The sequence below is a fragment of the Schistocerca serialis genome, chromosome 6, assembly GCF_023864345.2.
Source record: "Schistocerca serialis cubense isolate TAMUIC-IGC-003099 chromosome 6, iqSchSeri2.2, whole genome shotgun sequence".
NCBI classification, from domain to species: domain Eukaryota; kingdom Metazoa; phylum Arthropoda; class Insecta; order Orthoptera; family Acrididae; genus Schistocerca; species Schistocerca serialis.
In genome coordinates this window covers 684,345,329-684,369,996 of record NC_064643.1, presented here as the reverse complement: position 1 = coordinate 684,369,996, position 24,668 = coordinate 684,345,329, and the positions used below count along the sequence as shown (strand labels likewise).

General features: G+C 38.8%; 1 protein-coding gene across 1 annotated transcript in view; it reads right to left on the bottom strand.

The window, feature by feature from the left end:
- Window positions 1–24,668, bottom strand: part of LOC126485115 (synaptic vesicle glycoprotein 2B-like) — a 299,914-nt gene that overhangs the window by 151,038 nt on the left and 124,208 nt on the right. The window contains exon 4 of the mRNA XM_050108744.1: window positions 6,995–7,157. Coding sequence (XP_049964701.1) covers window positions 6,995–7,157 — 163 coding nt within the window. The remainder of the gene's footprint in view (window positions 1–6,994; window positions 7,158–24,668) is intronic.

The following is a 24,668-nucleotide window of genomic DNA, read 5'->3' as shown; positions in this document are numbered from 1 at the left end:
ACAAAGAGATAGAGGGGCTGGCCAGCACTTACCTCAGCTCAGTACAGCCGATAGATACACATAAAACAGAACCAAAAATTTACGTTCCTAGCTTTCGGAACAAATGTTCCTTCATCAGGGAGGAGATTATTTACATTCATTCCAGAAACATGCATTCACTGTAGCCAAACTGCAATCCCACATACTTTTCCTCCGGTCCTGCTTAACCTTTGGAATTACCCCTAAAGGGCTTACCTTAAAAGTTCCCATTTCCGGGTGCAATTCCTCCTTCCACCAGTCTCTCCTGGACTTCCAGAACCTTCAATCCTTAGCCCTTACCCAACTTGTCCTGAATCTCTACACTACTTCATGTAACCACCACTCCCAACAGCTCCTATCTCTCTTCAAAGTCCTCCACCTCTCAAACCCTTGCTTGGAGAACACACCCAGGAACATCATTCTAGAAGCCAGCTGCAAACTTGAGATCCATGCCACACACCACCTGAAAAAAACTGTCCACAGTGCTAGTGCAACACCTAAGAAGTGGGATCCCTCTCCCTATCCCTCACAAACACCAACCACAACAGAACCTTCAACAAACCCCCCTCATAGCCAACAAACCTAGCCTAGCCACCCTACTCAATCTCCCCATCCCAGCACATACCCCACACAGACCAAATCTCAACTATAACCACAGTCAAATGCCACAATATCACCAGTCCCAATTCAGTCCTAAACCTCTCATCCAGATCCCTCTCTCCTCCAGAGACATCTGTTCTATCAAAAGGCTTAACCTTTAGCCCCACGCCTAAATTCAACCACACTGCCCTCGTTAAAGATCTCCTCTCATTCACCCGGAACCTCAACTGGAAATCTTACTTCACTACCCAAACGCAGCCCCCAAATACTAGACCCAGTGTTGAACCCTGTCTGGAACAGTTCCGACTGCCTTCTCAAAGGGATCCTCCTCCCCTCCCCCAAAACCATCCCTTGCAGACATTTCAGGAATTCCTTACATCCAGTGTTGCCTCCCAGTCCTTCTTGAAGAACATCCCGACAACCCCCAACATCACCCCAGCTGAATCCCGTGCCATTAAGGAGCTGAAAATAGACCGCTCTATTGTCATCCTCCCGGCGGATAAAGGTTCCACAACTGTCGTACTTGATCGTATGGAATATGTTGCAGAAGGACTGCGTCAACTGTCCGACACCTCAACCTACAAAGCTGTTACCCGGGATCCCATTCCCTCCATCCAGACTGAGCTGCAAAAAATCCTAAAAATCCAAGGTCCCTCACAACGGCTTCCATAGACTTACTCACTCCACCTGAGCCACGTACCCCTACCTTCTACCTATTACCCAAAATCCACAAAGAGAACCATCCTGGCCGTCCCATTGTAGCAGGCTTCAAAGCCCCAACCGAACGTATCTCAGCTCTGGTAGACCAGCACCTCCAACCTATCACCCGCAGACTCCCATCCTACATCAAAGACACAAACCACTTCCTAGAACGCCTCATATCCATTCCCACTCCTCTTCCACCGGAAACCTTTCTTGTCACCATAGATGCTACGTCCCTTTACACAAACATCCCACATACCCATGGTCTCTCTGCCCTTGAGCACTACCTCTACCAACACCCACCCGAAGATCTTCCAAAAACCTTGTTCCTTATCACACTTACCAACTTCATCCTCACCCATAATAACTTCACTTTTGAAGGCCAGACCTACAAACAAATCAGGGGAATGGCCATGGGAACCAGGATGGCTCCGTCCTATGCCAACCTCTTCATGGGCCGCATGGAGGAGGCTTTCCTGAAGACCCAACAGCTGCTTCCCCTGGCCTGGTATAGGTTTATAGATGACATCTTTGTGGTCTGGACTCATGGTGAAGAAACACTCCTTAATTTCCCCCATAACCTCAACTCCTTTTCGAATCTGAATTTCACCTGGTCCTTCTCCAAAACCCAAGACACCTTCCTGGATGTTGACCTTCATCTTCTTGAAGCTCACATCCACACCTCTGTCCATATCAAACGCACAAACAAACAACAGTACCTTCACTTTGATAGCTGCCATCCATTCCACATCAAACGCTCCCTTCCCTCACACCTCTGTCCATATCAAACCCACAAACAAACAACAGTACCTTCACTTTGATAGCTGCCATCCATTCCACATCAAATGCTCCCTTCCCTACAGCCTAGGTATTCGTGGCAAACGTATATGCTCCAGTGACAAATCCCTCAACAATTACACCAATAACCTGACCAGTGCTTTCCTCTCCCGCAACTGTCCTGCAGACCTTGTCCACAAACAGATCTCCCGAGCAATACATTCCTCCCCGTCCAACAACAATGTTCCTAACCCCATACCACACAGAAGCATCCCCCGTGTCACCCAATATTATCCTGCCCTCAAAAACATCAACAAATTACTCCGCCAGGGATATGACTTTCTCAAGTCAACCCTTGAAATGAGATCATCCCTTGACAAAATTCTCCCCACACCACCCAGAGTTGCCTTTCGTCGCCCCCCTAACCTCCGTAACATCCTTGTTAAACCCTACAATATTCCCAGACTACCTTCTCTACCCAGCGGTTCCTACCCCTGTAACCGACCTCGCTGCAAAACCTGCCCCATGCATCCCCCCACAACCACCTACTCCAGCCCCGCTACTGGTAAAACACACACAATTCAAGGCAGGGCCACGTGTGAAACCACACATGTCATTTATCAACTGACATGCCTGCACTGCACAGCCTTTTACATCCGCATGACAACAACTAAACTGGCTGAGTGCATGAACGGACACAGATGAACTGTCCGCCTAGGAGATGCCCAATACCCAGTAGCGGAGCATGCCCTCCAGCATTATGCTTGTGACCGAGGAACCTGCTACAACGTATGTGCCATTTGGCTTCTCCCACCCAACACCAGTCCCTCTGAACTGTGGAGATGGGAACTTGCACTCCAACACATCCTTTCATCCCGCCATCCCCCAGGACTGAACCTACGTTAAACAACCTCACTCCCATTTACTCTTCAGTCTTCTCCTCTTTCCCTTTCCTCGCATCTTTCCTCGCGTCTTTTCATCCTACATAGTTGTGTTTATCTTTATACCATATACCTCTTTACTTCTGTGTGCATCCTCTTTGGTTTGAAGCTGGCACAGTACTTACAGTAGAATATCTTTGGCTTCCCTCTGACAACCATGCCTCCATCCTTGCTACCCTCCCTATTTTCCTTTCCCTGTTGCTTCATAACCTGGGATGTGAGTAACTGAATCTCCTTTCCCTTCTTCCCTTTCCTTCCCCTCTCTCCTCCCCGATGAAGGAACATTTGTTCCGAAAGCTAGGAACGTAAATTTTCGGTTCTGTTTTATGTGTATCTATCGGCTGTACTGAGCTGAGGTAAGTACTGCCCAGCCCCTCTATCTCCATAAAAAATAATCACTCTAACCCAGAAGTTCTGCAATTCTACAAAAAGTGCAGGAAAATATACAGAAAGGTGCTGCTAGCTGCAAAAAAACTTTCAAACAACAAAATATTACTTGAAGCCGAAAACAAGAGCAAAGCAGCCTGGAACATCGTCAAACAGGAAACATGTAACTCTGCTAAAAAGGACCTCAATTCACATATTAAAAAGATGTACCAGTAGGTAACCCTAAAAAATTAGCTGATTTTGTAAACTCATATTTCAGTAGTATTGCAAAAAAATTACAGCAGAAATTTCCAGATACGTATGATTTACCTACTCAGAACCAGCCAACAAACTCAATGGTGCTCTTGCCAACTACAGAAAGGGAAGTGGCTCTAGTAGTACACCAACTAAAAAATAAAACTTCAGTAGGACTTGATGAAATCCCAGTCTGCGTAATTAAACAATGTATAGACTCCATATAGGGCCCATTAACAGACATAATTAATGAATCTTTCGAATCTGGATACTTTCCGGAGTACCTAAAACAAGCAAAATTTATACCTATCCTTAGAAACGGAGATGTGGAAAATGTAGAGAACTACAGGCCGATTTCTATACTGTCTATTATTTCTAAAATAATAGAAATACTAGTCAAAAAGAGACTGCTAAATTACCTGAATAAATATAACCTTCTTTCCAATGACCAATTTGGTTTTAGGCCCAGAAAAGGCACACAATCTGCTATAGCACAGTTCACTAAAGTAATTTTAGAAGCACTGGACAAAGGTGAAAATGTAAGTGGTATCTTTTTAGACTTGTCCAAGGCCTTTGATATAGTTGACCACAAAATCTTACTTCATAAATTAGGGCAAATTTGAATAAGAGGTGTAACAAAGAAGTGGTTCAAATCATACTTGGAAAACAGAGTTCAACGAGTTGAGATATAACAAGTTTCAAACAATTCCCTTGTAAAACACCTGTCTGACCCAGAACATGTGAATATAGGCGTCCCACAGGGAAGTGTATTAGGCCCAATATTGTTTCTTATATACATTAACGAATTCCCGAAAATTATCAGACATGGAGAAAAAATCCTTTTTGCTGATGACAGCAACATAGTAACAACAGGTGAAAATCCAACATAACTGTCAGAAAGAGCAAACAAGGCTCTCAATGATGTCCACAACTGGTCATTAAAAAATAAAGTAACTCTAAATGTAAAGAAAACTAACTATATTAACTTCCAATTGAACAAAAAACACTATGCCACTAGAATAAAAGTTAATAATAATGAATTAGAATGTGTAACAAGTACCAAATTCTTAGGGATGAATGTAGATAGCCAATTGAAATGGGCAAACCATGTCAACATTTTGGTAAAGAAATTATCCACAGCATGCTATGCTCTTAGAATCCTTGCACCAGTATGCAATAATACCTGTCTTAAAATAACATATTACGGATATCTACACTCAGTCCTCAGCTATGGAATCATGTTTTGGGGAACAAGTGCCAGTAACATACAAACTGTGTTCAAAGTACAAAAAAGAGCCATAAGGATAATAGCAAACAGCAACAACAGGCCCCACTGTCTAGAATTATTTAGAAAGATAGGCATTCTATCTGTTTCTTGTGAGCATATCTTTCAGAACATAATATTCATTAAGAAAAATCTCAACACGTACAACACAAACAGCCTAATTCATGACCATGAAACAAGAGCTTGTCACCACCTCCACCGAGATAGAACGAACAAGGAAAAGATGCAAAAAAGTATATTTTATAATGGGATAAATCTGTATAACCAATTTCCACAGGAAATTAATGAAATAAATGAGCCCCTCACTTTCAGACAAAAGCTTAAAACCTTCTTAGTAAGTAAAAGTTGTTATACTATAAAAGAATATTTAACATAGATGATTCGATTAGATTAGATTAATACTTGTTCCATAGATCATGAATACGACACTTTGTAATGATGTGGAATGTGTCAAGTTAACAAAAGATGTATGTACAAGATATTACATTTCACAAGATATTGCATGACACTTAATTTATATCTAAAAATTCAGCCAATGAGTAGAAGGAGTTGTCATCTAGAAATTCTTTTAATTTATTTTTAAATGTTAGTTTGCCATCTGTCAGGCTTTGATCCTGTTTGGCAGGTGACCGAAGGCTTTTGTGGCAGCATAATTTACCCCTTTCTGTGCCAAAGTCAGACTTAACCCTGCATAGTGAAGATCATCCTTTCTCCTGGTGTTATAGCTATGCACACTGCTATTACTTTTGAACTGGGTTGGATTATTAACAACAAATTTCATAAGTGAATATATATACTGTGAAGTTACTGTGAGGATCCCTAGATCCTTAAATAGATGTCTGCAGGATGACCGTGGGTGGGCTCCAGCAATTATTCTGATTACATGTTTTTGAGCAATGAATACTTTTCTACTCAACGATGAATTACCCCAGAATATGATGCCATATGAAAGCAGTGAATGAAAGTAGGCATAGTAAGCTAATTTACTGAGATTCTTATCACCAAATTTTGCAATAACCCTAATAGCATACGTAGCTGAACTCAGACGTTTCAGCAGACCATCAACGTGTTGCTACCAGTTTAACCTCTCATCAATGGACACACCTAAAAATTTTGAAAATTCTACCTTCTGTTCAAAGTCTATATTTATTACTGGAGTTGTGCCATTTCTGTACGGAACTGTATATACTGTGTTTTATCAAAATTTAAAGAGAGTCCGTTTGCTGAGAATCACTTAATAATTTTGTGAAAAACATCATTTACAATTACATTACTTAGTTCTTGGTTTTTGGATGTTATTACTATTCTTGTATCACCATCAAAAAGAACTAACTTTGCATCTTCATCAATGTGGAATGTCATTAATGTATATCAAGAACAGTAAAGGACCTAAGACCAACCCCTGTGGGACTCCGTACTTGATAGCCCCCCAGTTTGAGGAATCAGCTGTTATTTTAACATTACATGAACCTCTTATTTCAGCTTTCTGCATTATTCCAGTTAAGTATGAATTAAACCATTTGTGCACTGCCCCACTCAAACAATAATGATTTAGCTTATCTAAAAGAATTCCATGATTTACACAATCAAAGGCCACAATTATTAGCAATATATAACACTATCACCAAAATATTATGTAATTATAAATGTGTATAAATGTGTGTATGACTAGTTATAAAAACTACTCAAAATATGAGAAATCTGTTTCATTGTAAAATGTGTGCTCATGTATTATAAACTGACAACATCCATACAATATTTATTGGTCCACGGATGAATAAGTAAATAAATAAAAATCATAATACGCTTTTCCTTCAGGTAAACAGTACTTTCACTTAAAATTTAATTTCAATTCTGACATTCTTCTTTACATTCCACATCAAAATTTTCAAACAAATGTCTTATCTACGGACTTGTTCTGACCTTAATAATTCAGCTGTGCATGTACTGACAGATTAAGTAAAATAAAAGGTGAAGCCCATGACCTGGTATTAAGAAAAACTGAGCAAATACATTATTGTACCAAAACACATTATAATGCTATACTTACACTACACCAGTCATAAATTTGATTACTACCAAAAATGCAAAACTCTGTGTGAAACTCCCAATCAAATTTAAAACTCCATCCACTGCATAAGCTACAACTATAAGTTTTCTTCTGCCAAGCATATCTGATAAAAAGCCCCACAGAAATGAAGATAACAGCATCCCTGCAAGAACAAAAGAGAAAATTGAAATCATTTGTAATACTACATCATATGTTTCAACTTGTGCACTGTTCAGAAGTTACATATTCTTTACACATGTCACTTTTATTCTGTAATGTGCTTGAGAATTTCATTATACTTTTGCTATAACTTAAAAATATTTTTTCTTAGCTTATAGCTTGGGCTCCTGAACCCTTGAATTTGCTATTAAACAAAGCAAGATTTTTAATTTAACCACTGTTTCTATTATACTTACCTTAAGAGCTATCAGTGTGTCTCTACACTTTCTCATCATTCTCTGTCTCTAGCTGCCACAACCACAGCTAATTTGATTAGGAGGATGGGAAAGGGTAGGGGAAAATGTTCATAGAGTGACAGCGGAGGAGAAAAGAGAAATTCACAGCCTCCATGCTGAGAAGATCACAAATAAAGAGTATTATCAAAGTTGTATTAGACACTGTTAAACATTCAGTGTAAATCAAATGTACGAGATTTACTCCACCATCTGAGGCTTTGTTAAGATCATTTCGATTTGGGAGAAATAAAGGAACATGTGATGCTATACTAACTCTGACTTACAAAAAATAATCACACTAATTTCAAAACAAAATGACTGTTTCAGCCATCATTGGCCATCTTCAAACCAAAGAAATATCATACAAATCCAATACTGAACAAGTCTGCATTTCATCGAAATATAAGAGTTCTGAAAAATAAAACAGATGTGAAATAGAAGTGAATTTGATATACAGTTTTTCTTTGAACATCATATCATGAACAGAATCCGCGTGTTACAGACTGAAAACATTTGTTTAGTTGATCATTATTGTAGATCTAAGATGGGAAAAGGTGGAACTACAATATTTGTTAGAAATAATGTTGTGTATAAATCTTCAGATGTAAGCAAATATTGTGGTAAATGGCAATTTGAGGTGTGTGGCATCTAGATAACAGCAGATAGTACAACAGTTATTGTCCCGTCAATTTATAAGGCACTTTCTGGGTATAAAAATGTTTTTCAGAGACATATCGAATCACTCTTGTCCCACCTGTCCTGAAAAACTAAATTATTCGTTAAAATGAGTGACCTTAATGTGAACTTTTTAACAGAAAATACACACAGAACAGACTTGAACACCTGATGTCCTCTTATAGTTTAGTATCTGTAAGGACAAAAACAATCAGTTACTGACAGTGTAATGTAAACGGATAGATAAAAAATCTACTCACCAAGTGGTGGTAGGAGAACACACACACAAAAAGGTTTAACTTTTACATGCACTCGGAGCCAGTGGCTCCTCCTCCTGGCAGAAGAGGTAAAGGGTAAAGAAGAGGGGGGAAAGGAAAAGGACTGGAGAGGTTTAGGGAAACAGGTAGAGTTCAGAAAGTTATCCAAAACATTGTGTCAGGGCATACTTGCTGGACGGGATGAGAAGGAAAGACTGATTGTTGGGGACTACAGATGAGATTTGAAAACCTCAGAGCTTAAAGGTGGATGACAGGGTAACATGCTAGCCTGGCATTACTGCTTAAACATCAAGCATGATCATACAATGTAAGCTTTCACGGCCGGTATTGTCTTTACTTAAAACTTTCAGGCTGATAGGCCGTGATCAGTGTATAAAACTCTCCCCTGACATTTTGTCTCCCACTGCGGAAGGCATTCTCCGAGGTAAAGCAGTTCGCCACTTTACCTCGGAGGATGTCTCCCGCAGTGGGAGATGAAATGTCAGGGGAGAGTTTTAAACGTCGACCAAGGCCTATCAGCTCCGAAGTTTTATGTGAATCATGCACGAGTTAATAAGAGTGAAAAGCTAAGTGAATTGTATGTAAAAGAGGTGACTGCGGCAATGGAAAAAAATAGATACATCAGAATATAAAAGATGTATAAAACTAAAATGGAGTGAAGAAAGGAGTAGTTACTGTGAAGAAATTATGAGACAGAAGGAATTAATGTAAATTAAGGCCAGGTGGGTGGTGAGAACCAAGGACATGTTGTAGCACTAGTTCTCACCTGTGGAGTTCTGAGAAACTGGTGTCTAGGGGAAAAATCCAAATCACGTGTGTCATGGAACAGGCATCGAGTCATGTCGTAAAGCATGCTCTGCAACAGGATACTGTGTGTTGCTGATATACACCCTCTGCCTATGCCCTGACTGACAACTGGGTGGTAGTCATGCCAATGTAAAATGCCGAACAGTGTTTACATATCATCTGGTATTTGACATGTTATTTCATAGGTGGCTCTGCCTTCGGTAGTATGTATTTTGCCTTCAGCCCCTGGTTTGGTTTAGATACAGTGATGGCATCTTTGCCATATGGACTCCTGGTGAGGCTGACCTGTACCAACTAAGCAAGAAATAGTTCCTGAAAGACTTAAGTATGCAGTTGTAAGACCTATGTATAAGAAAGGATGTAAAGCAGACACTGCTGACTATTAGTCAGTCTCACTACTGACAAGTTTTTCCAAAATTATGGAGAAACTAATACATGCCACGACTGTTTAGCACCACAGTGCTAACAACATCACCAGCAAAACTCATTTGGATTTCAGAAGGGTTTATCAACAGAAGATGCAATATTTGCATTTGCTGCCAATGTTTTGGAGTACTTCAACAAAAAGATGAAGATAGTTGGAAATTTTTGTGACCCAAGAAAAGGATTTATGTCAGTCATCAGTCTCTGCTGCCCTCCGTCTAACCTCCTGACTGCACATAGCTGTCCTACCCTCTTTCCACCTCGTCCCTGCACACTCCCCAACAGCACATCACTGTTGGCTACCCCTACCCTACCATCTCTCCCCCTCCCCACCCCAGCCTCCTCCTTACCCCCACCCAGTCGCCACTCCCATCATGCACTGGTGCTGCTGCTTGCAGTGCGGCCTCAGCTGCCTGAGATTGCAGTCATGTGTGTGTGAGTTGCATCTGCATGAGTGTGTATGTGTGTGTTTGTCGTCTAATTTTGACTAAGCCCTTACTGGCCAAAAGCTATATTTGTGATAGTCTTTTTGTTGTTCCAATTTGTGACTCAATATCTCTGCTATGTGGTGAGTAGCAACTTTCCTTTCTGCAATATTGTCACATTCATCAAATACTTTTACACAAAAGCTACATATCTAGGCACAAGTGGTGCAACAGGGGAAGTGGCTTGATTTGTGTCTAACAAACAGAAAAGAGAAAGATGTACTGGCTACCTGAGGTGTCTCAACATCATCAGAATGGGCAACCAACACATGCTGAGTGCCTCAGGGCTTAGTTCTGGGTCTGCTACTTTTTATTCTTTTTATTAATGAGCAACATACTTGTACAGAATTTTGTAAACTCACCATCTTTGCTAATGACAGTACACTACTTATTGACAATTCATTACAGAAACTTGAGGTGTCAACTAATAAGGCTTTTAGGGATACTGTGAATGGGATTAATGTAAATGGTCTTTCTGTTAATTACAGTGAAACAAACTATATTCAGTTGCACACAATCTCTGAAGATATACCAGATAGATAGGGTGAACAGTTCAAAATACCCGGACTTACATTCTGATAGCAAATTAAACTGTTCAAACCACATCCTGGATCTATGCAAAAGACTGAATTCTGAAACTTATGCTTTACACATTGTTTGCTCTTATAGAAACATGAAAAACCATTAAATCAGCTTATTATGGTTATTTTCGCAGCATGTGGCATCATATTTTGTGGAAATGAGCCACTAGCTAGAAAAGTGCTTGTTCACAGAAAAGACCCACAAGAATCATGAGTGGAGTACACCAAAGAGCAACATGCAGAAATCTTTTTAAGGAACTTGAAATCTTCACACACTCTGTACAATATATATTCTCCCTTATGTGCTTCATAAGTCAATAACGCCCCTTTTGAAACGTAATAGTATCATAGCCACAACACCAGAAGAAAAGACAATATCCACTATGACTAAGGAAATTGGAGTATAGTACAAAAGATGGTCCATTTCAGTGGCTGTAAGATTTTTAATGCCCTCCCTTCACAAATTACGTATTTAGTAAATGAATAGCTCTCTTTTTTATTTAACTTAAGGCAGGTTCTATAGCAAGCATCATTTTACACTATAGGATAGTTCCTGGACCACTATGTAAAGTACCTGGAACTCACAGATACCGTACTTACAAAGATTCTTATGTGTGGTCCTGTCTATTTATTATTGTAAATATGAGTATATATATTTTTCTATAATAGATTTTCTGTACTATTTATTTATATAAAAATTTTATTTTTGTAACAGAACCTTATTTGTAGGTACTTCAACACAAAATTGATTTGTACTGTTTATATAATACTATAGTATGTAACCACACCAAACTTGTAAAACTGACAAATTGCATATCCCGTGAAATATTTACAACATGGATCACTGGAACACAAAAAAATAAATAAATAACACACATGCTGTGGCTCTGTCCCACCACTGCCTAAACCACATTGTCAGCATCAACTTTTCAAAACACTCAATCACTGTGTGTCTCCAGCTGGACTGAAAGTCCATTCTTTGCAAATTCCTATGACTTATTCAACAAAATGCAAAGCAGACTGCAATTACAAAATCAAAGGACTTCAAAGGAGATCTGTAGTTGAAAAAGAGAATGAGACATGTTTGCAAGTTGCAGTGTATCGCTAAGCTTGTTCACATATACATTGAGAAAGTGGTAAAGGAAACCAAAGAGAAATCTGGAAAGGGAGTTATGGTTCAGGGAGGAGAAACCAAATCTCTGAGGTATGCTGACGACAGTAAGATTCTGTCAGAGATGACAAGAGGTTATAAGAAGATTGTCAACAAACATAAAACAAGGACAGTGGAATGTAGTAAAATAAAATCAGGTGATCCTGAAAGAATTAGATTAGCAAATGAGACACTAAAAGAAATTGACAAGTTTTACTATTTGCTCAGCAAAATAACTAACAATGGTCAAAGTAGAGAGGATAAACAAAAATGCAGACTGGTAACAGCAAGAAAAGTATCTCACAAAAATAGAAATTTGTTAATACTGAGTATAATTTTACTTATTACAGAGTCTTTTCGTCTACATGTACGCACATATTCCACAAGCTGCCATTAGATGTATGGCTGAGAGTTCCTTCTACCACTAGTAGTCATTCCCTTTCCTGTTCCAGTCACAAATGGAGCTAGAGAGAACCAACTGTCCATATGCCTCCATACCAGCCCTAATTTCTCTTATCTTCACTTTGCTGTGCTTATGCAAAATGTACATTGGTAGCCATAGAATAATTCTGCAGTCAGCCACAAATGCTGGTTCTCTAAATTTTCTGAATTATGTTTTGAGAAAAGAACATCACCTTTCCTCAGTGGATTCCCTTTGAGTTCATGAAGACTCTACATAATACTCATGTTTTGTTCAAGCCTACTGGTAACAAATTTAGCAGCACACCTCTGATCTGAAAGAGTCAGCAGAGCTAATGCACAACAGATTACACTGATCAGCCAAAACATTATGACCTCTGCCCACCATGATGTTGGTTGCCAGCTGGTGGTAGCATTGCAGGCACATAATGTGGTAAGAAAAGTATGTAAGCAGAGCAGACACAGATGGGGGATCACCATAGCAAAGATATGGGCTGCAGGTTGGGAAATCCATCAAGAAAAGTGACTCCGGCAAAGGGCACATTATTATTACACAGAGACTGTAAGCAAGTATCTCAGGAATGGCAAAGCTGGTCAAATTTTCATGTGCTACTGTCATGAGCATTTACAGAAAGACATATAAGGACAGCGAAACTACCACTAGGCACTGAATGGTTGGATGTCCACAATTCTTCACAGAACTTGGGGTTCAGAGGCTTTTCTGCTCTGCAAGGTAGGATAGATGGTGATCTGTGGCATCTCTGCTGAAAGAGCACAATGCTGGTACACACACAACTGTTTCGCAGCACACTGTTTGTAATGATGTTCCCTGCTTTATTTCTTCATTTGTAGTCCTTGGTGTCGACATAATAGCTGAAAAAATAGGGAGTGGGAGTGGAGTACTGTCCACTTTAAATGATGTAGCCAACAGGTGCACATTTGTGTTGCAAAATACTTTACTTTCACTATTCACAACCCCCCCCCCCCCCCCCAATAATACACAGTTTTATGGCCAGTGCACAATTGTTTAACTTTCGATAAGCCTCATTAACAGGCAAACATCCACATACTGCTACAATAGTTTCCTGTTGAACATCTACGAGCAGTAAAAACCTAACCACAAAGTTCACAGTTCTTGAATAATAGAAAAGTATGTACGGAGTAGACACTGTCATTGTTTTAACACACTGGCTATTGGTGTAACACTTATTTCACTGTTAAGTTGATGGATTGTTGTCATTCAAACCAATACAGGTTCCTCGTCTGAAACTCGGCCACGGACAAACTGTCTCGGGACCAAAAACCAGACCCTTATATATCCTCACAATAATAGGTACTGAAACTACACATTGTTCGAAGCTAAATTTACAGAAATTACAATTACAACTTAACTCATTAATTAACTGAATCTATCGAAAAATTGGTTATTTTTAACAGTTTATTCTCCTTCAAGTGTTAAGCCGAATTATTTGTTAAAATCATGAAATTAACAAATATAAGTACGCAAAACAATACTTTGGGCAAAACTGTTAATTACTTTGGAATTAATTAAGAGCTGGCTTTGCTAACATGTTTTTGAATAGAGCCTAATAGATCATTTAAGAATACTATTAGTTGTTACTCCAAATGTTTGTAATTAGTACAGAATTTATATTTGTTTATTAGCCAACAATAGAATTTAAGTTACGAAACAATTACTGATTTCAACCCATAACAAAAGATACTAAATAGGAATAGTCAAAATAAAGCACAAAATTAGATTTGGTGTTATATTCTTTAAAACTGAGGGCCAACCTTTCCCTTTTATGAAAATGCAGATTATACTCACGTATGTTAATTGTAATTAGTTAAAAGTGAAAACATGGATTCTAAGGAGGCAGATGACAAAACAAGAGGTGAAGTAAAAGTATCCCAGCTAGCTCCGTCACATGTTCATTGTACATTGGTGAAAATGGACCTCTGCAGCAGACTCCCCATTCATGTTCACATGTTGACCCAATGGCACCATCAGTTATGATGGCATTGGGCACAGGGCCATCAGGATTCGACCGTCTATCAGTGTAAATGTGTCGGCTCTTGGGGTGAATCACATTACAGTCACACTAAGTCTAAGGCCTCCACAAATGTGCCGTAGAGATGAATGGCAGCTTGAAATGTGCAGCATGCTACAGATGCAGGCTGCTGGGAGCAGTACTATGCTGTGAGAGACATAGCATGGGACCTATGGTCATAATGGAAGACACGCTTATAGCTCCAAACCACCTGAACCCCTTCATGTTTGACGTCTTCCCCAATGGCGATGTCATATTTCAGCAGCATAATCATGCATGTCTCAGAGCCAGAATTGTTCTACAGTGGTCTGAGGAGTATTATAGTGACCTCATGTTGATGTCTCGGTGACCAAATTTGCCTGATGTAAATCCTATGCAACCCATGTGGGTCACTATTGGGTGCCATCACCATGTACGCAAATCAGTGGCCTGTTATTTGCACAATTTTCATGACTTGTGCATATGCATCTAATGCTACTTACCTCCAGAAACCTAAAAACCAACTGTTGGATCCCTGATAAGCAGAATCAGTGATGTTTTTCACTCCAAAGATGAGCAAACAAGCTGTTAAGCAGGTTGTCATAATGATTTGTCTCATCAGTGTATTTTGAGTTCTTGCATATTATATGTTTGGTTAGATTCAAAGACAAGGGTCAGCACATTCTTCTGATGACCCCTTTAATGACTTTCATGTCTTCCTTCACTCTGATATGGTGAGAAGCCCAAATGCTCAAGCAGTACTTAAGAATGGGTCATGGTATTGTTTTATAAGTGGTCTCTTGTGTAGAGGAACTACACTTTCCTAAAATTCTTCCAATAAAGTGCTGTTGACCATTTGACTGCTCTACTACCTACATTTTGCACTGGGTCTGTTTCATATCCATGTGCAACACTATGTATAGATCTTAAGTCAATGTGACTGTGTCGAGCAGCGCAACACTAATATTGCAGACCAGCTTCATGGGACTGTTTTTGCTACTCATCTGCATTAACTTACATTTTTCTACATCTGGAGTAGCTACCATCCATCGCACCAATTAGACATTCTGTCTAAGCCATCCCATACTGAAACGCCAAAAAACCTGGCTTAGGCATACATATTCAAATATAGAGATATGTAAATAGGCACAATATGGCACTGCGGTCGGCAACGCCTATATAAGACAAGTGTCTGGTGCAGTTGTTAGATCAGTTACTGCTGCTACAATGGCAAGTTATCAAGGTTTACGTGAGTTTGAATCTGCAAGTACATGACCAATGATGACTGCAGAGAATTGTTCAATGCAACAGAAGTGCAACACTTTGGCAAACTACTGCAGATTTCAATGCTGGACCATAAACAAGTGTCAGTGTGCAAACCACTCAACAAAACATCATCGATGTGGGCTTTCGGAGCTGAAGGCCCACTCATGTACCCTTGATGACTGCACCACACAAAGCTTTACGTCTCACCTGGGCCCATCAACACCGATATTGGACTGTTGATGACTGGAAACATGTTCCCTGGTTGGACGAGTCTTGTATCAAGCAGATGGATGTGTACAGGTATGGAGACAACCTCATGAATCCATGGACTCTGGATGTCAGCAGGGGACTATTCAGGCTGATGGAGGCTCTGTAATGGTGTGGGGTATATGCAGTTGGAATGATATGGGACCCCTGATACATCTAGGTACAACTCTGACAGGTGGCACATACATAAGAATCCTGTCTGATCACCTGCATCCATTCATGCCCATTGTGCATTCTGAGGACTTCCAGCAGGACAATGTGACACCCCACATGCCCAGAATAGCTACAGAGTGGCTCCAGGAACACTCTTCTGAGTTTAAACACTTCCGCTGCCCACCAAACTCCCCAGACATGAACATTATTGAGCGTATCTGGGATGCCTTGCAATGTTTAGTTCAGAAGAGATCTCCACCCCCTCATACTCTTACGGATTTATGGACAGCCCTGCAGGATTCATGGTGTCAGTTCCCTCCAGTGCTACTTCAGACATTAGTCAAGTCTATGCCACATTGTGTTGCAGCGCTTCTGTGTGCTCGCAGGGGACCTACATGATACAAGGCAGGTGTACCAGTTTCTTTGGCTCTTCAATGTGTATCCCCCTACAACACTCAATGGTGACACTTTTCCGCATGCAACACTATCATCAGCAAACAGTCACAGGTTGCTGGTCATGCTTTTACACATCCCTGGGGCAATGCTGATAATTCCCTTATCTCTGATGAATACTTGCCATCCAGGGCAATGTGCTGGATTCTGTTACTTAAGAAGTCTTTAAGCAGCTCACATAGATGGGTATCTATTCAGTATGCACAGACCTCCATTAACCATACATTCAGAATTAATAAAATATATTGGCCTATTATGTTGAAGTTGGGTGGATTTTCCATTAAAACACAATGTTTCATACCCATTTTCAAAGGGAATTGTAGCATTTTTGAATGTCTGATTCACACTGAATAACTGCTGACTGCAGCAAAATTCTGTTTCATGTACTCTGATGCAGTGATGCTATGTCATATGCTTTGAATACCCAGTTGCAATTGTACATTGTTGCTTGCTGTCATCCGCTATCGCTATCACCCCATGGTGGAAGACTTGTACACATCTTCTTCAGCATTGAGATCCATATGTCATTCAGTTTCAATCCCTCCTCCTTCCTAATGAAATTCTTGGCGTGTTTAACAATCTCTATGTCCCCTCTGTATAGCTTTTCACAGTATCCACTTGTGGTTGCCAGTACTTGTGTCTTATCAAAATGAATGTGCAAAGCATGTTCTGCAACAGCTGATCTGTCAATCTCTCTTCTCCTACAGTGGCCATCTGCTCTTCTAGGCATTTTTTTACCATTCTTTTTGTCAAAAATATCCTCCTCAGATGAAGATGAAATATTGAGTTTTAATCGAAAATCCTTCCAACCATGGTATAATATCCCAGAATGTGGTATCATAGATCAATACCACCCTCACTGGCACATCAGACACTGATAGTACTTGTGTGGGTCCCAGCAGTTCCAGTGATGCAAGCCCACTGAGTCGTACTCTCAGTGGCTCTTGACTATGAACACCCTCTGCTGCCACAATATAGGATGGTGGCAGCAGCTACATGGACCAGTCTCAGTCACAGTACTTGACAGTCTTGCAAAATCACTTGTGAAAACTAAAAGCAGGGACTGAATTTCTAGTTGCATCTTATCTTCAGGAGGTGAAATTTTTAGTACTGCTTAATGATGCATGAAAAAGTGCATGGCACTTTCTTTGCTGTAAGAACCACCAGTTCCTTCCTCAGGAAGAAGACTGTGATGGGTTGTGGAGTTTTAAAAGTGAAAGGATGCATCCTATGAGACAATGATGACCTAACTCTGGCTTAATGGCCATCAGTATTCCAGAAGGAATGGAGATTTCATTGATAGAGAAAGGAAGTGAATACAATATGAGGCTCAGGATAGGTATTCTGAGCTAACAGAACTGAAAGAAAGCTTATGTGGTCCGAGGAATTGTGCCATTGTAAATGTGCGGTGATCTTGGCACAATTGGTTTTTTGTTGTTAATATGCTTTTCAAGCAGAATGCCTTGTAGATTAGTGTGGAATGGAGGGTTTTAACAGACCTCTTCCTATGATTTCCACTGTATATAAGTTGTCCTACTCCTTTGTCCACATGGTGACTTCAGGTACTACAGGAGATTCAAATTTATAGTCCGAGGTTGTTAACAAGTACGAACAGTTTGGTACATAACTCATATCGATGGCTGCATTGTTGTCTTCGTGAAGTCTAGAGGTGATTCCACTGCGATGTTCCCGCGGTTTTCTTTGTGTTTGGATGAGACTAACTGGTTTGTAGGGCGATGTGGTATTTTGATTTTTAGAGAGCAAACGTTACATTAGTTTTGCAAATCACTATTTAATTCATTTATTCACATTTAACACTTCTACAATAATATGCAATAAGACATTGTTTTACACCACATCTGTATTCCCACCTCCTCTAGCCCACGCTTTCTCTCCAAAGTCCTTTAACCACCTCTCCCAAAGATCGACCTCCTTTCCGCATGTCCAAAGATAACTGTCTCTTAGTCATTAAACTCGCAGTCAAAGGCTATATTTACATAAAACATTACACGTAAAGAAATTACTGACATACACGAAAATTACTGACATACATGATCTTACGTTCTGTTACAATACCCCCCCCCCCCCCCCCCCCACACACACACACACACACAAGTCCGTGCATGGCATGCATGGGATTGTGTGTCACTATGGAATAAAATATGTCTAATACACACATCATAATAAAATTTCCAGTTCCAAAAGTTAGTAATAAAATTGGTTCCCAAGTGATCTTAGTTATATATATATACACTTTCCATGATATACAATTTGAAAGTTACATTGGCTGTATTGAGCAATAAGTGTAATGAGCTTATAACTAACAATAAAATATGGCACCTTATATTTAATTGATCATGGTAGCTGAACAGCCGTGTTAAGATGGGTACATAATTATATAGTATATGCATAAACTCAAGTTTACTTCAATACTGACTTAATGTATCTTAGTTAACCTCATTCTTCTGATTGTCAGTGGTTTCTTTAGAATATATTAAGTGAACTGTGGAATGTAGGCATCTCTCACAATCTTTTAATATAAGTGCTTCAACAAAATACCTTATGGCATGGATTGTGCCCAAAACAACCATTAAATCTAAAGAAATCATTATTCTAGAATACACAGGTTCTTTTAACCACATAGATAAAATAGACATAATTCAAAATATTGTAATACTTATACACAATGTTAAATGGTTGTCTCTTAGGGAAAATTCATGTATACGTGATGAATGGAATCACATGGTGAATCCAGTGCAAATTCAATTATGTGCGATCAGCACTGTATTTTCAGAGTCAGATTGGTTTACATATTTATGATTTAATGTTTCCTTTATAATGAGATAGCTGAGACGTTCCATATGATTGCGACTATAATTGCAGTATCCTCACATTGTACATCTATTTCAGCTTTATAGGTCAAATTATGACAAACTCTACACTTAAATTGTGTAAGATTGTTAGTATTTATACCCTAACTTTACATCATTATTAAGCAGCATTTCATTTTTATTTACTCTCCTGTGCTCAAATAGTATATTGCCATGAATAGAAATTATTCCAAATTGTGTAACAGGGTATGGGATAAATTCCTAACAGCTCTTCATTCACTTTAACATTTAATTATCAAAACTATTACAAAATATTCTCCCACAACATAAACTTCAAAATTAGTGTCACATAACCTTCAATCCATCACAAGTGTTTCAAAAGTAATACACCAACATCTGTTTCCATAATGCTCTAAACCTCAATACATTCTTAATTTGCATGATTAAATTTCATGACTACCCACTATATTTTTAACACACTATAACATACCTGGTCTTTCAAAGTACACTCTCATAATCTAACACGTACCTCCAGTTTGCTTTATCCATTAAATAACGTTCCATCTGACATAGCTTACAAATGACAAGGTTTTGTCTTCTTACACACAATCACTATTCATATCTTATTACTTTAAAAGTGTCCACATCATTAACTTTGGTTTCTGTTAAGAGACATTACTATGACACTGTAGAATGGTTCGTAGCCAGACACACTGATCTCGTACCAAATTTAATGAATGGGTATACTAGAGAACAAAGAGAAATTAGTACAGACATAATTCACATTAACACAAAATCTACTTCATACTTTTAGCTGACATAGTCCCACACTTTGACATGAAGTTTTCCTTGAATGATAAAACAATAAAGTGATGTAGTTGGGCCAGTCAACTAGTTCTTTCCGAGCAGCATTTTACTTATTAAAGACTATTTTATGGGTCATGTTTGTAGAGTTTTAACTCTGTAACATTGCGCAGTCCAAATAACTTCTTGGATTTTGGGTAGATTAGCCTATAGGCATTAGGGTGTGGGTTTTCCTTGATTTCAAAGGGGCCTATATAGATGTCAAAAAATTTCTTTATTTCAGAACTCATCAATCTAGATTTTTCCTGTGTTTTTACTAAAACCAGGTCTCCTGTCCTGAACTGTACTCCTTTACGTCTTGCATCATGTCTCCGCTTTCTTACCTCTCCTTGTCTTTTCATAGTGTTCCTAACAGCTGTCTCTCTTTCCTGGGGTGTCATAGTTTGACAAGGTGGGAAATCAACATTCTCAGAAATCAAATTTGCAGGTCGCCTATTAAACATTACTTCGTAAGGTGAAAAACCAGTGGATGAATGCTGTAGGCTGTTCATTATATCCTCAAAGTCAGTAACATTTTCAATCCAATTAACATGATTTTTACTACAGTATGTTCTGCAGAGCCTTCCAATTTCCCTCATGTACCTTTCTGCTGGGTTACTTGATGGGTGACAAACCGAAATCAAGATATGTTTTATTCCTGTATCTTCAATAAAATTTTTCCATAATTTAGATGTAAACTGTGACCCATTATCAGACATGATGGCCTGGGGAATACCAACATTTGTGAAATAATGATTCGTCAGCTTGATGATAATTTGTTTACTGGTTGATCTCTTTAATGTATACAATTTTATAAATTTAGAGAAAACGTCAACTATAACGAAGATGTAACTATACCCTCCCCTTGACCTTGGTAGTGGTCCATATAGATCAATAGCTGTTAATTCAAGGTTTTTATTTGGTAAAATGTTTTGCATCAATCCTTTAGATGTTTGGTTGCTCACTTTTACTCTCTGACAACGATCACAGGTTTCAAGTTTTTTCTTCACTCTCCTACTGATATTATACAAGTATACATTTTCCTGTATCTTCTGTATACATTTTGTTGCCCCGCAGTGTCCGAAGCTTTCGTGTATGTAACTGATTAACGTGTCAATACATTGCTCAGGCCAACATAGTTTCCAATTGTCTAAGTCAGGTCTAGGTCTCCTGAACAAAGTCCCTTTTTGTACTTTATAATACTGATCTACCTTTTCTCCTCCCTTTTTCCCTATATAACTTTTAACCAGCTTCCAATTTTCATTGTGGTTTTGGTTTCTACGAATATCATTACAGATTTTCAGTATTTCAGCTTCATCTTTTACACCCTTTAAGTACATAAGTTTGAACTCTTTCTCCTCTTTTCCATAAGTATTTTCAACATCTGCACCTACTGGTAGTCTGGAAAGGGCATCTGCAATGACATTATGTTTACCCTGAATAAATTTGATCTCGTAGTCAAACTGTTGAAGGAATAAAACCCACCTTGTTATACGGTCATGATAGAGTCTGCACTCCTGAATGTACGATAGAGCTTTATGGTCAGAGAAAACAATTACCTTGTGCCCTAAAAGATAACTTTTAAACTTATTAAATGCCCAGTGGATGGCAAGTAGTTCCTTCTCTGTGACTGTATATGATTTTTCATACTTTTGTAAAACCCGGCTAGCAAAAGCAATAGAATGGTGTTCTAATTTTCCTTCTACTTCTATGTTTTGAAACAAGTGTGCCCCTAAACCTGTCTCACTACTATCTGTCATTATACAGAATGGTATCGACATAACAGGTCTATACAACATTTGACTTTGGGACAGTTGTTGTTTTATTTCCACGAACGCATCCTGACATTCTTGTGTCCAATCCCAAACAGTATTCATTTTTAGTAAGTTACATAAGCAGTTTGCATTTAAAGCTTGGGTACTAAGAAATTTTCTATAGAATCCAGTGAAACCAAAAAAGGACTTGAGTTGTTTTTTGTTCTTGGGAGTAGGGAAGTTTACAATGGCCTCAAGTTTATCCTTATCCGGTAAGATTCCCTTTTCTGAAATATTATGCCCCAAAAATTTCAGTTCATTAACTCCAAAACAACATTTTTCCAATTTTACGGTCATTCTCCCTTCCCTCAATTTTGAACAGACTTGTCTCAGAAGGTTTAGATGATCTTCCCAGGTTTTTCCAGTTACAAGAATGTCATCTACATATACTATTAATTTTGAAGACAATTCATCACCTAATACAAAATCCAGTGCTCTGATAAATTCAGCCACCGATACATTCAATCCAAAAGGGACAACACAATATTGGTAACTTTTGCCACCATACAAAAAGGCAGTATACTTCCTAGAACCAAGTTCAAGTGGTATTTGGTGAAAACCAGATGTCAAGTCTAGGCTACTCATAAATTTTACATTATCAAATTTGTGCAGGAGTTCATCCATATTGTCAGGGTGGTCATTTTCTCTAATCAAAAACTTATTAAGGTGGCTAGAGTCAAGTACAAGTCTAACCCCACCATTTCTCTTAGACACAACTACTAATGGGTTGCCGGCCGCGGTGGTCTAGCGGTTCTGGCGCTGCAGTCCGGAACTGCGGGACTGCTACGGTCGCAGGTTCGAATCCTGCCTCGGGCATGGGTGTGTGTGATGTCCTTAGGTTAGTTAGGTTTAAGTAGTTCTAAGTTCTAGGGGACTTATGACCTAAGATGTTGAGTCCCATAGTGCTCAGAGCCATTTGAACCATTTTGAACTAATGGGTTGTTGTAAGCACTTCTACTCCTTTCAATAATCCCCCAAGTTTCCATTTTTTGGATTTCCCTTTCTACATCTTTTTTCCTGGAGAATGGAATGCCATATGGTTTTAGGAAGAAAGGATGATGATCTCTGAGTTGAAGTCTGCACTGATAGTCTTTTACCTTCCCTGGCCTCTCACTGAATGTATCCTGAAATTCCCATAACACTTCTCTTAACTGATTTTTCTGACTTTCACTTAGATTTACAGCTTCCTTCAATTTTACTTCGACTAATTCTTCGAAATTTTGTTCATTTATAAGATCAAAGGATGTGTTATCACTTATGGCTTGATTATCTACCTTGCTTACAACAGCTTTGATATGGTTGCAAGAATTACTACAGTTAAGGATGTACATTTCTGTTTTCAGAATACTATTTTTCTCAGGTTCAGTAATTATAACAGTCTTATCTTCCCAAGAGAAGCTTACACCCACTTTTAAGACCCAATCCATGCCAAAAATGATATTTTCTTCTAACCTTGGGACCACAAGGCAACCCTGTTCAAACTCCACATTTTCAATTTGAAACGTTAACAATACCTGACTCTTAACTACCTTACTTTGCCTACCAGTGGCACCTCTGATTTTTACCCCTACAACCGGCATTTCTACAAAGTTCTTACCATCTCTAATTTTATCTCTAAATTTTTCTGAAATTGCGCATATGGGGCTTCCTGTATCAATAAGACAGTGTCCTTCCCACTGATTTACTCTTATTTTAATGTATGGACAGCCTAATTCCTTTTCATCTGCCTTCCCCTCAGGGACTTCATATAATAAATCTTTTTCAATTTCTTTATAATTTCCATCTACTTCCTCCCTTTCAGTCTTCATCAGGTTTACCTGATTTTCAGATTCTAAGTTACTAGTGTCAAGTTTACACTTTGGCTGCACACAAAATATCTCCCTACTGTTTATGTACCTTTCACTCAGACTCTTTCTTTTACTCTCCCACCAGCGTGGGCATAAAACTCCACTAATAATACTTAGACGATACCAAAACACTTTGCTACTACAACTCTCATTATACTGGTTCCACAGGAATTCTAAGAATTGGCTTCCTTTACTTTCAATAATATCACGCAAATCTAATTCTTTCACAATATTTTCACTTTTGTTATCACCACTTTGATTAACCATGAGCTCATCAGGAAAGACATGTAGCAACTGATTTTCAGCTGTCACTTCATTATTCCTATCATATTCCTGTGCTTCATCACCACAACTATCATCAAATTCCAACACTTCATTATTTATTTCAATAAAAACATTGTACTCACTCACTGGTTTGCTTACCATACTTTTCACATCAAAAATACTAACATCATCACTACTATGGTATACTTTACTGCCAGTTTCATCTATTTCTCTCTGTTTTTCACTTTCTATAGTTGATTCTTTTTCCTGTTGCTTAGGTTTATCATCAGCTGATTCACTATTACCTTCTTGTGTGAACAACCCCCCCAATTCTGAACTAAAACATTTGTTACTCTCTTCATTATTAGCTTGCTCTCCCCTTTTTGCCCACCTGTAAAAATCATTTAACATCCCCTCATCCAGAATTGAGTCAGAACTTTGGTCTCTCCTATGTTTATTTTGTGGTGGTCTACTGTGCCACATAGCATCCCAAAATTTTTTATCAAAATTTATATAATTCACTTGGTATTCCTGGTTTTTAACCTGTTTGTTAATGGTACAGTTATTTACAGTATTGGGTTTTGTGTGAAAGTTAGTGGTCCTATTATGTTTAAATCTGTTTGCCCCAAAGC